We start from the raw sequence: 20,633 nt of genomic DNA, 5'->3' as shown, positions 1-20,633 counted from the left end.
GACGGTGAGAATGCGCCGTTAAGAATTTCGTAAACGATAACTGCAGCGAGCAGAAATCAATTGAGCTTTTCAGTGGGTGATATGCGAACTGATTGCAAACCCGCCAAAAAGGAGCGCTCACCTGAGTCGGCCGATGGTGGACAGTTCAACGCCCACGGCTGATTGCAAAGCCGTAGAGCCAGAAGACGCTGGAGCTGTTGAACGACGATTGACAGGGCGACAACCATTCACACTTGCGTTGACAGCTAAAGTCCAACGCGGCGACGCGGCCACAGACGCGGCTACTTGAATCTCTACGGCGCGCACGCCGTGTAGGCAGCACTCGGAAAAATGTAAACATACCGCGCGAGAGCGCTGGCGCTGGGAACAAACGTGACGTCACATCCGCCTAGCGCTCATCCTCACCCGCCGAAACAGTCGGTTAATTCCTCCCCTGAAGGGCAGGTTTGTGAAGCTGCTCCAAGATGTCTGAATAAGACATTTTTTAAATAAAAAGTCTATCTTTAAATTGTAATTTAACAATAATGATCAAAATAAATCTATTTGGTAGTTTCTGAGCCTACAGTTTTTTTGTAGAAGCAAACTAACAATAACTTCCGCTTGGTCGTTTTCTCTAAGCAAGCTGGCAACAAGGAGCGCAATATTTAAAAATGGACGCTTGTCGCTAAGCTTTTGGACAAGCTCTCGCTGGCTTTTCAAACGTACGCATTTCGCACTAAAAATGCCTGGTGCGAACATCTGTTGTGCCATTACAGGCTGCCGGAGGTAATACGACGGTCAGACAAAATGTCTGCGCGCTCTCGTCTTCGCGAACAGGCCGCGGCGCCCAAGAACACGGTCCACATCTCGGACGACGAAGTCCGGGACGAACTGCGAAGGCAGGGCTACGGCGAACCTCCGTACGCGGTGGTGCAACAGTTCAAGCGCGGTACGACTCGGCACCCGTGTTCCCATCATTTTTCCCGACTTGTGCTCTTGTCAGTCGTCACTGGTTGCGTTTGATCGCCTTCCTTTGTTTGCTTCAGATTTGGAGAGGCGCGTACGCGATGAAGTCAACAAGAGGATCGCTGTGAACAACACATCGACGCCTCTCGTCAGCCATGATCATCAGGCCAACGTAAGACAACGTCAGTAACTTTCACCGTAATAGCTTTACGCCTCGTAAGCATCGCCAAAGCTCCACTTAACGCCAGCCAAAAGCCGGCGACGTACCTGCAGTCATCGCTGAAGTTTCGTCCGAGCATCTGTTATCATCAATACCGGTGACTCTGGCTTTCACCGTGAGTTGCGAATTGGTTTGCGGCGTACGGGGAGATTTGGCGGTGCTTACGAGACGCCAGCCTTGTAATAGGAGTGTAATAAAAAGCGGGATTTACACAAAGGAAGATTGAAAACTGTCTCGCTCCAAACGCTGGCCTGGTCATCGCGACACTTCGCAAGGATGTCATCTTTTCGTAACTACATGGTTTCAAGCTACGGGACGAGAGAGAAGAGGACGGGGCCAGCACTGAACGAATGGTACCACTTGTGGAGGCCAGTTTTATTTACGCGTTGGCCTCGTAACAATTTTCAGAGGCAGCTGCGAACTGTATTTATTGCGCTCGGTAGAAGCTACTGCTGATGGGTTCTGTTTATAAATCAAGCCCTTGAGGTTGTTTTTTCGTATAGAGGGGCTGTGAAGTCAACAGACAACTTCTTTCAATATAAATTTTACAAAAAAATTGTTGGCCTTTGGTAGCTCACTGGGCTGCATTCTAGCCAGAAGAGATGTTTTTTTAACCGAGAAAATGGAAGAAATGTTGCAAAACTTTGAAATTTTTGCTACAGTGGCGTCTTAGCACAGAAAAAAATGCAGTTATCATTGTGCAAATTGCAGAATAGCATTCAATTGATATGACGAAACCCCGAGAGACACCCCACTACGATCACCCAGCTGTCCTTCTTGGTGGTGGCTTTAGTTGGCGGTCATTAATCGCACAGACAAGATGTGATATGAAGAATGCACCAGCGACTGGGAAGGAGTGCGTTGTATGGTTCCTTTGTTATTCATTTTGAAGTTTCGATAAAATGGGTGTTACTGTTATTGACTGACTACGGGGTTAAAGCACAGAAACTACGCTGGTAATGAGGTGTGCATGGTGATGAGACTTCAGATCAGTTTTGACCAGCTGTGGATCTTTAACGTGCTCCGAAATGTTGAACACACAAAGGGGAGGGGGGGGGTTGCTTTTCGCCTCTATCGGAAAAAGCGCCCGCCTGGAACCAGAATCCAGCCCACATGCTTGGGCTCAACAGCACTACTCCTCAGCCACTGAGTCACAGTGCACGGGCGTTTCGTTGTTTTTTCAGTATTTAATGAGCCAAATTTGTATTTTGTCTTTGTGGCCCTTTTAAGACAAAAATTTGTGCTCAACATCTTTCCGTACGTTGTATTCGAGTGTAATTAACACCTCACAGGGCTTTCAGTCGGCCGTCTTTCCACCGCCTTTGTTGGCCAGACGGTGATTACGACATAGCTTGTGGTGTGCACTGGCAGTGGGGCTCATCGATTTACAGCATCACACTTGCCGCGAATAGTCCGCAAACAGTCCTAGGATTCCCTGAAGCCGTTGGGAGGTGTGGGAAAATTGAGTGCCGGACTGTTCCTCTGGGACTCCTTGGTGAGTCCGAGACCGTAAATCAAAAGAGCCTCAGTGTATCTGTCAGAGAGGCATGTTTAAGCAGCTTCCAGTGGTTGTGTAGTGACATCGATGTTTAGTGGAGGATAAGGGAGCCTATGCTGCTTGAATGCATACCCTCAGAACAAAGCTGAGAAAATGCATTCTCTCTTTCGTACTTTTGGTTCTTGAAACACTTGTCAAACCTTTGCCATCACCAGTGTAGTATTTTTGTAGTTAGGCAGTTCATCGAATCTTTTGCAGCTGCTGTTCTGTGCTGCACCTTGAATTGTGTGGCTTAATATGCACATCGCTGAATTCCGGAAGGACCTTGGGGAAGTAGCAGCTGCACTGTCTGTGAATGCTCACAAAACAGTGCAGCTGACCAGTTTTTGAAGATGTGCTTGCTTGGGAGCCACAAAAAAAAAAAAAGACTTCTGAGGTGGTTTTTTCTAAAGTTACCTGACATTCTGGAACAGTGGTAATTGGCCAAGGGGCTGCGTGCCCAGCTGGTGTAACGTGTGGATGTGTTTTTTTGCTACGTTGGGAATGTGTTCCAGATGTTCAAGATGGCATTTCAGGGACTCAATCTAATCTGAAGTTGCCATCATGGCTGCCTCTGGCTTGGGCGTGATGCCATAAGCCGTAGTCACTGACAGGCAAAAAGTGTCTCTTCAAGGGTCTGCATTTAAAGGCCATAAGGTATACAGTAGATCCTGGATATATCGAATAATTGCATATATTGAACAGTCCAAAATCCCCTTAAAAATACTATGTGAAAGCAAATGTTTTATATATTGAATTATCGATACATTGAACTTATTTGCGATCCCCTTGGAGTTCGACATATCCGGGATCGACTGTACGTTGATGGGCTCAGTCTCTACATCCTCTATGCAGCATTTGAAGTGGGCATTAATCAGTTCTACGTATTTTGGGACTGTATGGTTGCTGCTTTCGTTAATATTGGTATTAAAAGTGTGCGATATGGATATGCGACAGTCTTTCATGTTTCAGTAGAATCTTGATGATGTGAATCTGTCGGTGTAGTGACAAATATTTGTGTCGTCAAAAGCAAACTAAACAAGCAGAACTTGTTGCTGAGCTAGCTGGTTCATACTGAAAGAAAAAAACGTGCGGCAATAAAACATGAAGTCCACATGAAAACATGAAGTGACAGGTATCTCTTGTTTTTTGTTTTTCTTGTCTTTTTAGCACGGCATATTTTTCTCTTTTTCAACTCGGAAAAATACACAGAGAGAATGCATAATGGTTTCCTCTGCTTTCACCTGCTGAAGAATTCTGAACTTCTGGTGTCTTCTTTTTCTGTTACATGAGATTGCTGAAAACCATGCACAATGTGGACTTGCATGTATAACAGTTGTCCGGATTATTTGTCGAACACATTCTACGTGTGTAGACGTAGCCACAGTGGCTAAGGTGGTGTGCCGCTGAGGCCAAGGACGCGGGTTCGATTCCCGGCCGTGCCGGCAGCTTCTCTGGTGCAGGCGAAAAGCAAAAATGCCCATGTGTTCGAGATGTCACCCTCCCATGCTGTGCGGTGCATGCGAACTGGCTTGAGTGCACTGTTGTCCTTTTTTATTAAAGATCCCCAGTAGGCCAAAATGAATCTTGAGAACGCCTCATAGGCCAAGTGCAGCTTTAACACATTACACGCCCACTTGTAATTGATTTTTTTACTTGTGTAGATAAGAATCATTTGCTGGCAGGCATGTTCGCGCAGCCCAAAAGATGTAAAAATTCTTGACAAAAGTATTCAGTGTTTTTGCGCGAAGCAGGGAAAAAGCTAGCCTAGAAATTTCCCTAACTCTGTCACAGAAGTGACGCTGCATTACCTACATTTAATCCGAGGCACAAAAGGCCATAGGGTTATTAAAGATGGTTGTTTTTCTTGGGGTACTTAAACCTGAAAATGTTGGTCTGTCTGCCTGTGTGTCTGCGCCTCAGTTCAGCCGCCCGACCAAAATGTAGAAGATTTCTCACTCGAGAAGTTTAATTAAACGGGGAAAACCTTTCAAAACCACTAAATCTGCTACCACACCTCGTACTCGCCAACATCAGAAGGAAAACGGGAGCGAAAGGAAAATGTTAGGAGGCACATTTGAGGCAATGCACAGCTGGTACTCTGAGTGTTCTTTCAATGGAAAATAAATGTGTGTTTGGCATTTGCGATGGAAAGTTAAAACATTACGCGGTGAAAACAATATCTTGATCCAGAAATGCAGGCACTTGCACCTGAGCCCAGAGCTCGTGGCAGCATTCCAAGAAGTTGAACAATAACGAAAGCTTTCAATTGACGGCACGCAAGCAGTAGAATGCGGGAAAATTGAATTGACCTAAGCAAACCTCCACCGCGTTTATCGTTGGCGGAGCAAGAAGGGGGGAAGAGGGTGAAAGGTGGACAGGGGATAGAGGGGGGGAATTTACGTGGCAGGGGCGTCGGAAGGCTGTCGTCTTTCGACGACGTTCGCAGCGGAGTGAGCACATACACGACCAATATTTGTTTGTGTAGCCCACCACTCAGTCATTGTCACATACTTACAGGCTCAAACTGGAGGCTTCAGCGGCAGTGACCACATGGATTCGTCCTCCAAGCTCCAAGACGCCACCTATTCTTCATGCTACTCCACACCTTACAACGAAAGCCTGAGCAGCAGCACCAGACAGCCAAACAAAGCGAGCGCACCAGAGCAGCCCCCCAGAAAAACGGCGCCTCGGAATCGTGTGAAATTTGAGCTGAGTTCGTTGTGCTATTCCACGCCGGCCAGTTCCTCGTGTTCTGACCGTGAGACGACCGGCAACCAGTCTACCGACGATTCCGCCCCTCGGATACTGCACCGGAAAATTTTGAGGTGAGTAGTCGATGGCAGTTGGTTAGCCACGTATGTGCTCAATCGCTCTAAGGTCTTGTTGATGAGACGTTTGTTTGTTTGGTACCGCAAGCAACACAAGAGTATGGCTTTAGCTTCCGCCCAGTATTTGCTGCCATCTCAGTGATGTGTGTTGCGAATAATTCGCAAGCTCGTGCTCCAGTTTTGAGGCAGAAATAGCGCGCTGCTTTTTCCCAGTTTTTACCAAGAATTACAGTACGCTGAGCAACACAATGTTCAAACCAACAGAATAACTAAGCGGCTTTGCGCGCTCCAAAAGCAACAGCAGGAAGTTGGAAGTACAGTAAACCCTCGTTAACTCGAACTCGCATATCTCGAAATCCCGGTTAAGTCGAAACTTTTTTTCGCCGTGCATTAACCTCCCATAGGTGCTACGTATTTGCCTCCTCTTATCTCGAAACGTTTTTCGGAGGAGACAGCGGATATCTCGAAATCTTGACCGGGAGGACAGAAGGCAAAGTCCACTCCCAACAGGAAACGAGGGCTCCGTGCGAACGCTTAGCTCTTACTATAATGCCGAATGCGGTCACGAAGGGCGAATTTGAAATTCCCGCGGACGCAGCCATTTCCTATCCGCCTTGTCAAGCAACTGTGGGAGTGATCACGCGTGCGCACCTGCGCGCGACTTATGCGCGGTGGGGGCGGCGTGTGCAGCGTGCGCCCGTCAGTTCGCAACCTAGCCCTTGCATGTGCGAGCTGGTATTCTTTGTTTTCCCCGCGATCTGCGCGCGATGCATCTTGAGTTCAGGTTTGCTGAGTAGTGAGGGGTCTGTGCAACGGACACTTCCGAATATCGACCAAGATGTCCCGCCCAAAGCAGTGCAAATCTCCGACGTTGGAGAGAAGAGTCGCGTTAATCAAGGAATTTTTTTTCCCTGCGAATTCTTGTGCCTTTACTACGGTAGCTCTCTCGTGCAGTGGAGCTTTTCCTGGCAGCACTGGCTTCTCTTTTACAGTGACCTGGGCAAACGTTTTCGGCGTTTTGCTTAACTCGAAGTACCGCTTATCTCGAAATTTGTCCCGGTTTTTACTACTTCGAGTTAACGAGAGATTACTGTATCTTGTCATCTAGCTGAAATATGAAGCCACTGTGCAAAGCTCTCTAGTGACCCACCGTGGTGGCTCCGTGCCTAAGCTGTTGTTCTGGTGAGCCCAAGAATGTGGGTCAATCTCAGCTGCGGTGGCTGTTTCTCTAACGGGGGTGAAAAATGAAAATGCCTGCCTGTCGAGAGTTTCAGCTTTTCGTAAAAAGCTCCAGGGCATCAAAATTAATCCGGAGCCCTCTTCTACAGCATGCCTCACAGCTCAGGTGTAGCTTATACCCGTCACACGGGCACTTTCAATCACGATTGAGTCGATCCCGCTCGAACTCAATCCTGGTTTCTCAAGCGCGGTCGAGGCTTCCAAGCGCAATCGAACGAAAGCGGTGATATTCTCGTCCCCGCTCAGTAATGGCACAGAAGGTGACAACTTCAACTAATGCCACAAAATAACTTGACCCAAATGAGCGTGTGGTAACATTTACATAGTTACGTATACCTACGACGTCACCAGGTTACTAGACGCCAGCTGCAAGTACATTGTTAGCGCCATCTGGCGTACACGAGTGCAACCGGTGCAACTTCTCGATCGGGATTGCAACGTGCCATGTAGCAGCGGCAGTGCATCGAGCGCGCTCGAAAACTTAATCGCGATTCACTTCAATCGCGATTGAAAGTGCTCGTGTGACAGGGGTATTAGGTGTGTAAAACTCTAAAAAACTTGAAAAAGAAAAGTCACTAGAAAAAAGCGATAAGTGATTGGGCACAGAACACAAAAGCACAATATGTATTGACTTGGCTATTGAATATCTCCCCGGGCAAACAGAAAAAATTGCAGCAACATTTACATTGGTTGTTTGAGTGGTCTTGCTGTTTGTTTTTTGGAGAAGTGCTGTTGAGGAGATGTTATTTTTTTGGCACTTCAGGGTGAAGTGTCCTTACTTGGGATGCTGATTGTATATAGGTACGTCTTCACTTGCAGCGCCGCGCGCGCGCAAAAGCGCGCGCCGCAAAACGCCCTTTCGCGGCAAGATTCCTCTGCCGCGCAAGGATGGCTCTGCGATCCATTTTTGCGGCAAGACGCTTTGCGCCAAACTCAACGAGCCAATCAGCGCCCAGTTCACGTGTGCTGCGAGGTCAGTGCTCTCCCCGGGAAGCTTGCTGACGCGGAGCACGCAGACCCGTTTCTCCCCTGCTCCCCTGTCGGAGAGGGCTTAGGACTGGTTCTCTCAACTGCCGCCGCCGCTTTTGCGTGCGCGCGCTACCAGTAGTACGGTCTTCAAAAAGTGACGGTGTTATTGCACGCGCGGCGCCGCAAGTGAGGGTGTACCTTAAGTCAGCTGTCTATGTCTGTTGAACTACGTCAGGAGCCGTCTTCTTACGCGTTCTGTTTGACACCTTCTCGTGCACCTCTCCTTCTCCCTGCGCATGCCACTCGAACGCAGGTGTGCTGACGGGAACGCCTACATCTCTGAGCGATCAACCCTCAGCGGCGACTCGCATGGTGTGTAGCACCTTTCAATCTCCGTTTCAGTTTTGGGCAATCTTTTGCAGGTGTTCATCAGCATGGAAGGGGGGGGGGGGGGTCTTTTTCTGTTCACTAAAACAGCATATTTCGTGGATAGAGGCTCGCAGGATTTCTGGAGGCCAGGGTGTATTGTACTGTCACTCATCCAAGGAGGGCTCTGGTTTCTTTGAGGAGCAAAGTTTACTGGAGCGAACTTGTGCTCCACAATGAGCTCAAAGAATACGAATACACAAGCATCAACAAAGCAGTCAACAGAGTGACCTTTTGAGACTTGGTCTGTAATCTTGTGTTAGCTGTGACGCAAGAAGGAAAAAAAAAAACTAACAATTTCACATCAATCATTGTAAGCCTGATCAATGAGTCAGCACTATGTACAACTGACTTGTCGTCCATCAATGTCTTTTTGTTCAATTCGTTTATTGAAGTTTTTTTTTTTGTCTTTTATTCCTACACGCATGTATCATGAACAGCAAGGCACCAACACGTCATAACTGATTTAACTTCACTACCTTTTGCCCTACGGACTAGGGTGGAAGTCTTCATGAGGGCCGTTTTCAGTACCAGTCCAGTGTATCGCATTTGATCCGGTCAGTGTTGCCGGGATGACAAGTGGCATGTGACCACTACAGTGGTTAAAATGTCCCTTTACATTTTGCATCTCCCCCTCCCACAAGATGGCACTGTCGGTGCTTTCGAGAGCTTCAAGGAGAACTCAACCAGGCCGGACTACAGTCTTCGGCAAAAGTCCAAGTCGGCCACGCTGCCTCCTCCGCTTCCGGTACGGTTCAATCGATGAAACGACATGCCATAACAGTTCTACAATGTCCGATCTGAAATCTTACTGTGAAGACTGTTTTGCTGCAAGTGTGTGCCGAATGAAGGAGAATTGATTTCATGGTAGATACTAATGTGGTTTGGCATGCGAATACGGTAGAATCTGAATTACATGAATGTTTCGAGCTAGCTGAAAAAATATTTGTGCCATGTGTGAGAAATCAAACAGACAAGCACAAATGAGCAAAGGGAATGCACGTTTGCTCTCCCTAGTTGTGCTTGGAGGTGCCTTGAGGGTGTTCTGTGCCTTTTTTCGTGCACTTGGGATTGCTGAGCAGGCATTCTGAAAGGCTCGAGAAAAGCGTACTGATTTTTAAACCTTTAATCGTGTCAGCTCCACAACAAACACATTTTCCTATGCAAGGAAAAACCTTACTTTGGCAGTTTTATTTTAATTGCAGTGTCAACCGAAAATGGCTTTTAAAGCGTCACACGTGTTTTGATGGCAGGCCACTTGCCGCATCACAAGAGGCGCTGCCAGTTTAGGTTAACTAGCATAACTGAGGTTCCTTACCTGCAGTTTTGTGCCGCCTTCGCACCTGCTGGCTTTTGCTGCTTGATGGCCACCCTGTGTTACGTCAAGTGCAATGAGCTGATGGATGACAGGCGAGCGTAAGCAGCAAGAGAAATGTGGCAGGAAGCGGATGAAGCTGACGGGTTCCATAAACACGTCATCTGAGTACAATTTTCTGTTAGAAAACGGAAACTGCATTTATTATTTTGGATTTAATAAAATTCATGCACTCTTTCCTTGCCCTCCATTTGTGAAAAATGGTATCAAGAGGTGTAACACCTTTGTGAAACATGCGCTAGACGAGGTGCGTTCCAAATAAGCGGGAATACCAACATACGATTGTTTTAAAATCTCAACTTATCATGCTTTTGAGGTAATTAATGCAATGAAAGCTGCTCGGTTTACCATTTTACTAACGGGTGCACCGTGAAGTGTTTTTCGGATATTTGCATTACCATGCATTGTACAGCCGTTCTCTTGTTGTACCCTGTGCAACCGGTGAACAGCTGCAGGAGTGGTGGCGTCACATACCGTATTCACTCGCGTAATGAACCAACTTTTTTCTCCAGGAAATTCAGGGCATGAATATGGGGGGAACATCCATTATGCGGGAAAAAATTGCAACAGATTCTTAAAAGTTTAAATTTCATACAGGAAGGTTGCTAAGAGAAGCGCTGTCAGAGCTTTACCATTTGCGTAAAAACATGCAGCTAATTATGTGATCAAATTTTTTTTTTTATTCCTAACATGCTAGTGGCCCCCTACTCCCCATGGGGCTGTCCTCCTCGCTGAGTTCGCTTGCGGAATCACATTTGTTGTTGGCCCACAGCGCACCGTCTTCCGTGCCATCAAGGCACCCCGAAATGTCTTTCTTGACACCGGGAAACTTCCCTTCTTTGAGCCCATGAAACACTCAGCGATCGCTGTTCACTGCCAAAAAACGTCGTTTTCGCCCGTAGCGTACACGCAGTGGGCCAACACTGAATTGCCGCCAGTCGCACAGTTTCCACGTGCATCAAGGCATGCTCCACCACCTTCAGTTTAAAACCAGGCGTGTGGCTCATGTACTGGCCCATCACACGCCACGCACCAGGAGCACAAGAAAAGGTTTGAACACAGCTGAACAGTAATACCACGAAGGAAGAGCAGTGGAGTGCGGAATACGTTTAGTGCTTTGTTCGCAGGCCGCCTCAACCGGCAGGAACAGGCATGGGCAAGGAAAGAGTGCGGAGTATGTTTTGTGCTTGCGAATCGAATTATTCGCGGAGGCATTATTTGATTCGTATTCAAATATTCGAGTATTTGCACGCCCCTACCACTTTACGCGTGCACACGCAAAGTCTAGTAATGGTTTGGATACCGGGTTGGATAATAGATATCGGGGACGAATTTATGCGCATGGTACGAAATTTCTGCTCGCTGACTACTTTTTCAGCTTGAATTTAGGGTGAGCCTGGAAAATTTCATTATCGGCTGGGAAACACTGCGCAGTTGAAGTGTTTGAATTCCGTACTCTTATCAACTGTGCATGCAGTGTTGGGCAGCACGCGAAACCCCAAAGTTTTTTCTAAGCTGAAAGTTGGTGCAAGTTTCTTGATGTTTGCAAGAAACTGCCAGATGCAGAGTGACTGCTGTGGCTGGCCTGGCAGAAGGTAGACTCTCAGCCACTGACTGAGCATGCTTTCTTGTTTTAATTTATTCATCATGTCTCTGCTTTTCTAGTGAACAAACTGTGTGTACAAGCTAGTTTGAATTGTTGCTTCCCTTCGAAGCGGTTTGATGTGCTCGACAAGGCTGTTTTTGTGGAGTGATGTGAACTTCCTTTTGTGTGTCTTCTTCTGTCTTGTAGGGCGTACCCATCCAGAAGGATGTCGTCATTCCAGAAAGGACTTCCATGCTTTCGCGTGAGTTGAAATCCTTTCAAAGTACGGCTGCCACTTTCACACTGCGCAAATGGCCACACCGCAACATTGCAAGGAACGGCCTGCCAAAAGCACCCGACTGTACACAGGACAGCGATCGGAAGTTCTTTTCGTGCACCTGGTTGGCATAAGTTTGTCGCCTTTAGCCGCCACGCCAGCCACTACTTGTGTTCACAAGAGAGCCGGTTGTTATAGGGCCTGTTCAGGCCAGACTTGAAAGGCCAAGCCGTAATTGCCTATCCTATGAATGGGCTTACCGTAGTGCTGTACTGCCCGCTAATCTGCGTGCTTTCAAAGGGCATCTTCTCTGCCGGCCACTGCGACTGGGATGCTGCTCTGCCGCTTGCCACCTTCGCGTGATATGACACAAAGCCTGTAACTGTCCCTTGTACGTGCCATTTGGTGAGGAACCCGTTAAATCCACTGATCCCACCTGCCACAGGTTTCCTTAGTCGATCTTGTCTGTCGTATCGCTCAAACACGTCTCCTATTCTCTCAGGCCCACCAGAAGAAATTTTGTGATTACCGCCATTTCAAGGGATCGTGCATCTTCTCCTGCGCAGCCCCACACAGACGTTGTTCACGTGGCCTGTCTAAAGCCACACCATGCCACCCTGTACAGAGCTGTAGTCTAGCGAGCGACTGCAAATTACACCGAGGGAAAGAACAAGTCACTGAATCGCTGCTTGTGTGGCGATTTCAGGCAGCCTGTTTCGTGCTACCTGTGGTGTGTGTGTAGCAGGGTGTGGTCCAACAAGATCGTCCCACTGAGCTGTTGGGTGCAATACCGTATTTACTCGCAAAATGATTGCACTTTTTTATCCAAGTACAGTTAAACCTCGATGTAACGAAGTCGGTAAAATTCGTAATTTACTTCGTTACATTGAAATTTCGCTACATTGAAATTCGCGGTTATAATGAAAAGTTCATCCCGTGAAGCATTTCCTGAAAAAGAAAACATGGCGCGCATACACGGCCGGCGCACTGTTTGTGTTTCTATCGGTGCTTAATAGTCTACGCGGGCATCAGCGTGATCCGCATGGAGCGTTTTCTTCCCGCAAAAACGCGCCGCGCAAGCCACAGGCGCGCTGACGCAGCCGCGGAGACCACCCGCGCGATGCGGGTAGCTCCAGTGACCGATTCTAACCGCTCGCTGAAACGCAACTCAAGGGGCAAACGAGAGGGGTATGCGAGAAAAAAGGGCAGATAAAGTGGGCGAAATTTTCACTATAAAACGTCATACGCGCCGCTTACGAGAGCGCCCATCAATCCTTCGCGGCGGCCTTATCGTCTAGCCAGCCGGCATCCCCGAGCGCTTCGAAGCTCCCGCCATAGGGTGCGCGCCTCCCCATTGGCGAAACTGGTCAGGCTCCTCCCACTGCCGCGCGCAACGCGAGTCACTTCCCGCCGCCGGCACGCAATCGCGGACGCCGGTGTGAAAAAAAAAAAAAAAAAAAAAAAAAACGTGCGTGCAAGGCTCATAAAGATTCACAAATGCTTGCTGGGACGACGAAACCCAACAAGCATGAGCGAACTCGAACGAAGTGCAAAGCGGCGGCTTGCGGCGGCGGCGGCAACGCCAGAGGCGATTAGGCTTACAGTTGAACCTCGTTATAAGAGACATGGATGTAAGAGACAAATGGGTATAAGAGACACTATTCACCCACATGGTTGGCTGCCCTATCTTTCCCATTAAATTGACCTCCTTTATAACAGACATCGGATGTAGAATATTGGTTATAAGGGACAAGTCATTCTTGAACTTTAATCAATAATCTCGCTTGTAACAGACATTTTAACTTCAGATGCAGTGCCACCAGTCACTAATTGCAGTTGCTTCCATTCTGTGAACACAGGTGGACGACAGATGCCTGCAGTCGCTATTTATTATAACTTCAGCAAACACAAAGTAGTTCAGGTAGCTATGAAATGATGATGAGAAGCCCTGCCAATGGAAATGCAACTTACAGAAGTGGTTGGAGCTTACTGCCATCCATTGGATGGAGTGCGACCGCACATGCGGGCTGTCCTACTTGTGTAGCTCCCAATCAATAAGCATCGCAGATTTTGAGTCCTGCAAGCGTAATGAATAGCCTGAGCACACAGTGGAAGAAGCTGCGCGCTCTGGCTACTCATTAGGCTTGGGAACTCAACATCTACAATTCATCTTCCATAAACAAGGAAAGGAAAAAAAGCTTGTAGAATCGGTTGTAAAAAACAGTATAAATACAGTCATGAAGCAAACAAAGATTCAGAACTGTTTCATAAATTCTGGGGGCCAAACATAAATTAGATTGAATCATTTGAAAAATGCTGTAGCATTCTTTAGAGCTTATTTTAGTCATACGGTGCCCACATTGAACTAGGGTCTGATTAGTAAGTGAAAAACATGGTTCCCTGCTTATAAGAGACATCTCATATAAGAGACAGAAACTGCTCCCCGGTACGTGTCTCTTATAAAGGGGTTCAACTGTATTACCACCGCGGAGGATATTTGATGGGCGCTTTCGTAAGCGGCGCGTGTCACGTTTTACAATGAAAATTTCGCCCACGTTATCTGCTTTTTTTCTCGCATGCCCCTCGAGTTGCGTTTCAGCGAGAGGTTAGAAGCGGTCGCTGGAGCTACCCGCATCGCGTGGGTGGTCTCCGCGGCTGCGTCAGCGCGCCTGTGGCTTGCGAGGCGCGTTTTGCGTTTTTGCAGGGAGAAAACGCTGTGTGCAGTTCACGCTGATGCCGATTAAGCCGTAGACGATTAAGCTCCGACAGAAACAGTGCGCCAGCCGTGTATGCACGCCACGCAGTTTGTAGGCAAGGGACTTAATCAAAGACTCCGTGGCTGGCTGCATCCGCGGCATTGGGCGACCCGTGTCGCCGTTCGCGTTTTATTGGGACCCCATTTTGGCGCTTGCGTCTCCCAAAATCTACTTCTACAACTTCAATATCGTGCCTCGTTCTCCATGAAACTTCGTTACATTGGAATTCCGGCAAACGGGACTTCGTTACACAGAGGGTGAAAATACATGGTGTGCATACACTTGAAGTTACAAAAAATTCCGTGGTTCGTTACATCGAGGGTTTTGTTACATGGAAGTTCGTTACATCGAGGTTTAACTGTATATGATGCAATGTTAGGGGTGCGTTCATTATGCAAGGTAAATTTTTCGCGAAAAAAGTTTCAGCGCAGAAAACGCAAGTTAAGTCGCAGGTCAGAACTTTTACGATAGGTCTCATGAACATAAATAAAAACATAATAAAAACTTCATGGACCACCACCAGCCGTGTTGCGAAGTGACGCAAAATGCAGTGTTTCATCAATTACAGAACGCACCAGAATTTCCTGCAACATGGCCGCTCGATGAAACGGTTTCCATCGAGCGGCCGTGGCTGCTAGGCCAGAGCAGGTCGAACAATAAGTGGCTCCTGCTGGCACAGTGCGGGACATCAAAACAGACACGGCTGCCGATGCAGCAAGCTGAGCGCGTTTTTTTCTTTGTCTTGTGAGTACATCATGTGCATTTAGTGAGAGTTTATTCTGCACCAATAATGACCTCATGCTTGCCGATATCGGTAATATCGGCAAGTCTGCGGCAATAATGTAGCCATGTCCGCTTTAAAAAGGAGTAAACGTAGGTAAGCACGACCGTCAGCAGCTAGACTTGGCACACATACGACATATGGCTGCGGCAAGTTCAGGGTGCGATCATAGTGCCGGAAATAAGAAAAAGGCGTATTTGCATGACAAACTTCAGGGGTGCGATCATTACGCGAGTGCGATCATTATGCAAGTAAATACAGTAGTACCCATGATTTGAAATGTTTCAGCCAGCGCTAAGTCATTGGCGGTATCGTAAGCTCTGGAGGTAACATGTGTTGGCACTCTGCATCACACTGTGTATTGCACGAAAGTAACGCAGCATTCAGCCGAATGTTTCATTACCTCGTGTGATTGTCCTCTGGGTTTTTTCAGGCAGAAAATAACAAAAACAGTGCCGCTCACTAGAGTGGGGATGGAGAGGCAGTGTCGGGCATATGTACTTGCACGAATCTGCTTTGGAGTCTGACGCGTGTACATTGCGCGCTGTTTCTGGCTGGCCGAGCAGTGCTGCGGGCGTCGGGAGCCAAGGTGGCCTGGAGCAAGGGGGGCAAGTGTGACCCGGTGGCGCGGTACCACGAGTACCGGGCCTTCTGGGACCGGCACAAGGCACCGGGAGAGAAGGCCCACAAGCAGCTGCGCTGGAACGTGCGCGCACAGATGCTGCGACGGGATGACCCGGTTGCGGTGAGTCCCGATGACCGCCACAAAAGAACCGTTGGCTGGTAGAGCTAGAAAGCTTTGCTTTAATTAAACCGTGCCTTGTATTTGAATAAACACGCTAACTGTATTTGCATCGCCAAGCAAACAGGACACTTTATGGCAATGTAATTGCTACTACTGTAATTAACATGCTCAAATTACTCGTGTACGCCTCAGTACTTGTTTTCAACACACTTTTCAAGTGTTAAGGTCACACCGCATTTACTAGGTCCACCTTTTCTTTGCTAGAGTCAGAGCATATTCCAGAGACCTACCGTTTCAATCCAACCTAGTAGATGAAATTTTTCATTTAATTAACTGAGAGTCTCAACTTATGTAAAGGAGCATACAGAGGAAATTTGGTGTCAACCTGAGCATTCCCTGTCCTGTTTTTTATTCCTTGAGCCATGAGCCGTTTTGTGTGCATGCCAAGCACACCAGAATTTTAATTTACCTAGGCAGTTAAGCAACACTTTTGCACTAAAAAAAGCGCTCGTTCAGCGCTATTCCTGGAGGCTTGCCGTGAGGTGGGAATCCCTGCAGATGGCACGTTACAGCGAGTTGCTAGTTATGGTCGAATAAATGTGGCAGTATTTCTTATTCATTGCCGTTGGGATGTGCACTAGTAATCACGAAGTCTTTGTTCGCTAAACGCAGCGAGCACTGCGCCTGTAACAGCGGTTTTTGTGTTCTTGCAGGGCTCCTGGAGACCGGTTGTCGGGAAAGGGCCGCCCGCCCCCCCACCGAAACCAAAGTGACAACTACGCTCTAGCCTAGCAGCCATCAACTCAGTGTACATAGAAGGACATCATCACACCTCGTGTGCTCGGCGGGGAACATACTGCCTTTCACGCCGAGAGTATACTGTCACTGCCTGGCTGTCAGCCCAGCTGTTTGGGGAGATCATTGAGGAGAGGACTCGGTCTGGAGCAGTGGAAGCAGCCATTTCCTACTGTGGTTGAAGCTGGTCGTCCGTTGTACTCGTGTGAATTGCTTGAATCCTCTGCTCTGTTCTGAAAATGAACAGTTTGGCCCGAAAGCATGCTTAGCTTTGAATTTAGCTTAGCTTTGTCTCTAAAGGCTGCAAAAAAAATTTTTCTTGGTTGCTCAATTATGGAATACTGTACCACAGATGCTGCCTGGAAGTCTGCACAAAACCTCACTTGCACCGTCTAGGTGAACGTGATGCCCACTGTTTTTACTGCAGCGAATAAAGGTGTCGATGCACTACCAGAAAGAGTTTGTTATCTGTGCAACAAGGGAAGATTGTGTTAGCCGTTTCCATACGCCACCGTAGGCCATCGAACACGTAGTTTCAATGACTTAGAACCACCTGCTGTAACTGAAACCAGCGCCTTGCGGACAACTAGCACCGTCTGGCACACCCATTGGCAACTCATTTTGCAGTTTAACTTTTGTTTGTTGATGCTGCATAAGGCTTAATTAAGAACTAAGCAAGAATTAAGTACTGAACCGAAAGATGACCTGGGTAAGAATGGCCCTACCTAATGCAGAGTTCCACTCTGCCGAAACGACGTACCCATGATGTCAATGTGCCAGTTTTGAAAGGTTCTGGAGCCTAATGCACGATATCGTAGGCGTGTTGTCCCCTAGGTAAGTTTGTTTGTCGTCGTGGCAGTGACTTAAGTCCGAGTAGGGTTAGGTCTGAAAAATCACGAAAACGGCTCCCGTCTTGTTCGAAACGTTACTTGCATAAATGGAATCTTTCCGCAGTGCGGAGGAACAGCCGTCTGCAGTGATAAGGTGCAGAGGAGACTCTCACTGCAGTTCAAAGTTGCACCTGAGTATAGCCTTGAAGACAGCATACTCGTCACTTCGCAAGAAAGCAAGGAAAATAGTGAGCACATAAGAGTGGACTAGAAAGCCGATATCTCACTTCACAAACAAAGAAATGCTTCGTCAATTGTCGCTGTAAAGACGATGGACCAACCACAATAGCCGTTGCCACAAGAAATCCCCCTGCTTTCTTTTTCTTTCCTTTTTTTTTATTTTTGTCGCCAATGGTGTGCCACTCCAGTGCATTCACTGCAACCCGCTAAAAATACTAGGGATGGGCGAATATTCGGTATTGTCGAATATTCGATCGAATAGCTCTCTATTCGTTATTCGCTTCGATCCGAATGCAGGTATTCGATATTTTCGAATTATTCGATGCTCCCGAATAGGCAGCTAAAAGCCAAGCTTTTCGGTCAAGCTTTCCGAGAGTTACCCCAGGCTTGACTCAAGACCCACCAACGCGGACATTTCTATTATCAGTGCCGGCACTGCCGAGTTGCTGCCTTGCCTAGAGGTTCGACGAAGCTCTCGGCCGCCAGCACACTTTAGGTTAAAAAAAAAGGCGGCACTGAAACGACACCGCTCCGAACATAGCGGCACCAAGCCAGCAGACTTGTACAAGCCGCCATTTTGAATAGGCATGCCGCCATTTTGAATAGGCTCGCTCAGTGCGGCAGTACGCCTATGGGTACGCCGCACTAAGCGAGCCTATTCAAAATGGCGGCCAGCCACTTGCGCTTTGCTTGGCTACGGCCGAGGATACTAGTGGCTACAATACTTCTTTTTTTAGCGGAGCTCCTAGGCGGCGCTTAAACTTGTGAATGAGTAGAGTTCCTGTATATAGCTCCCGCAGGGAGCTAAGAGTTTCGCGACCCTTTTCCACGCGCCGCTGTGATTGCGACACTCCGGTTATCCATGCCGCGCAGAGAAGCTCCCACTACGGCTGCGCCGCAGCCGCCGACGCGGGCGGCACCACGCCCCGCCCAGGAACAGCAGCAGCAGAAGCGTGAGGCGCCGCCGACCGAAGCGCCCCCACCGCGCGTCGGCCGCCGTCGGAAGCGTGGCGGCGAGGCTCCTTCACCCGCGACGGGCGGCTTTCCCGCAGCAATCCGGATAACAAAGATGGCGGTCGGTCGCGCAACTCTTAGCTCCCTGCGGGAGCTATATACAGGAACTCTATGAATGAGCAGCCGGCGGAAACTGCTGCACCTAGAGCATGTGGCGCAACAGGCATTTCTTCATGAAAACTTGTGAATACAGCAAAGGAAAGCTGTGTGTAAGATTTTGCAATAAATGTTCAACTGGTAATAGTTTTGCACAATGCTGTGCCTACGTGTGTTCTAATTATTAGAAAAAATTGTGTACATTAGTCAGGTCACAAGTTGCTCATTTGTCTTTGCGATTTGCAATGTGTACTATTCGAACTATTCGATTCGAAATTATTCGACCAAATCACTATTCGCTTCGAATTCGCTTCGAACCTCAAAATCCATATTCGCCCATCCCTAAAAAATACCATAGCTAGCACAACGTGATAATGGTTCTAATATTGACGGAAAAACTGCACTCTGGCTGGTAAAGTAATCAAACACTTTTAGGGAGTTCGATAGCAATGCAAACACATTCGTCTCTACTGTGCAACATTCTTCGGGGCCTGCTTTAGGTAAAGGCAGTAGACATGAACACTTTATCCTCACAAAGTTTTAGTTAAGCACGACTGTAGGAGGCTGGAATGGGGAAAATCGTACTGCAGAATGCTCGCGCACTATGACCAGAGCACAATAGAGCTCAGGTTCATACAGTGAAATTGGAGTTGCTGCTCCCATAGAGTGTCTCACAATAATAACTAGAGGGGAAACTGGCGCTGGTGTCAAAGCAAACCCCCGAAACGGCGCTTACACTTCGATGGGAATGATGGGTAGTTCTGGAACCGGATTGTGTAAGATCGAAATGAGCCTGAGGCTGCACAAATTGTTTTTTTTTTTTTTTTTTTCAGCGAAACTTTTCGCATGGTTTGCTGTTTACAAATTACATGGCAAGCAAAAAAGTTAGTTGCCAAAAACAGGTTTCGTGCGAAATAAAACGACACGTTTAAATAGCGAACGCGGAGTCGATGAGGTTTGCGGAGTACGTTTGCCATTTGCCGCCAACTACAGCAGGACTCTGACTTCTTTAAAAACTATTTGTAAAAGTTTCAGCGCTTGTAGCTTGTAATACTAAGAAAAGTTTTGTGCTCATAAAAAAAAGAAACCGATTACCTTTGGAGAAGTTATTCTTGCCTGAATTAGTGACATTCATCGAGCTGCGTTCCTATCAGCCGCCGGTACTGCTGGTCTACGCCGTAGGAGCCGGCGTTCGCACGAGAGGTGTGGCTGTTCCAAGCAATTCGGAACCGTCGTCAGCTTCGAAAATACATTGCTCTGCCGAATGAGCAGCGCTGCAACTCCTAATTCGCAGGCAACTTTAACGCACACAGAGCGGTCATTTGTGTTTGCGTGCTCACTGTGCAAACCCAATTCGCAACTCTGGTTGTAAAACATTCCACTCTGGGCGCCGTCAGTGCGCACGACATGCAGTTCAAGGAGAAATGTATTTTTGAACGCTTCTTCCAGCACCCCACGTAAGCAAGCAAATCCGTTCATGTAAGTCCAAAACGAAAATGAAACTGCCTGCACGAATCAATCCATAGCAACTTTGACAAGCCATCGAGTGCCAATCCGAATCTAGAACTACCCATCACTCCCATTGCGGCGGACGATCGCAGCGCCAGATTCCTCTCTAGTTGTTATTGTACGAAACTCTATGGCTGCTCCGTGGTTCTTGATTTAAACAGGCAACCTGCGATGCTAAGTGGTGCCTTTATTCTGATAGTTTGCGTAGCAGGTATGCACTTTGCCGAGGACGTGGCAATCATGAGAAACTTTGTTCAAAAATTGCTGCGTTAATTAGATTTTTCATTGTTCAGCCACGATATTTTTGCAAGGATACGAAGACAGCTAAGCTCCTGCCATAACAGCCTGGAAGTTTCAAACAAGTGCAACTACCAGGATACATTGTAATAATGTCAGCTTTGCACCACACCAAAAGCTAAAACATGTCCAATACGAATCAAATTGTTTCTGTGCCATCTTTTTA

The 20,633-nt window shown here is 47.7% G+C and overlaps 1 protein-coding gene across 1 annotated transcript; it reads left to right on the top strand.

Annotated features, from left to right (window-relative positions):
- The first annotated feature begins 615 nt into the window (after window positions 1-615).
- Window positions 616-16,852, top strand: LOC144148969 (uncharacterized). Its single transcript, XM_077680487.1, has 8 exons — window positions 616-928; window positions 1,026-1,117; window positions 5,223-5,530; window positions 8,055-8,113; window positions 8,812-8,915; window positions 11,335-11,389; window positions 15,508-15,686; window positions 16,400-16,852. Exons 1-8 carry the CDS (start codon window positions 787-789, stop codon window positions 16,457-16,459), a joined length of 999 nt encoding a protein of 332 aa, XP_077536613.1. The 5' UTR covers window positions 616-786; the 3' UTR covers window positions 16,460-16,852.
- Window positions 16,853-20,633: the final 3,781 nt, after the last annotated feature.

The sequence above is a fragment of the Haemaphysalis longicornis genome, unplaced genomic scaffold (genome assembly GCF_048455015.1).
Source record: "Haemaphysalis longicornis isolate Haplotype H1 unplaced genomic scaffold, Haemaphysalis longicornis Haplotype H1 scaffold_8, whole genome shotgun sequence".
Taxonomy (NCBI): domain Eukaryota; kingdom Metazoa; phylum Arthropoda; class Arachnida; order Ixodida; family Ixodidae; genus Haemaphysalis; species Haemaphysalis longicornis.
This window is presented reverse-complemented; position numbering and strand designations above follow the sequence as displayed.

Coding starts and splice junctions, on each gene's coding strand:
- LOC144148969 (XM_077680487.1), top strand. CDS start 787: ATGTCTGCGCGCTCTCGTCTTCGCGAACAGGCCGCGGCGCCCAAGAAC. Junction 5,531..8,054: donor CTGCACCGGAAAATTTTGAG/GTGAGTAGTCGA, acceptor ACTCGAACGCAG/GTGTGCTGACGGGAACGCCT. Junction 15,687..16,399: donor GACGGGATGACCCGGTTGCG/GTGAGTCCCGAT, acceptor GTGTTCTTGCAG/GGCTCCTGGAGACCGGTTGT.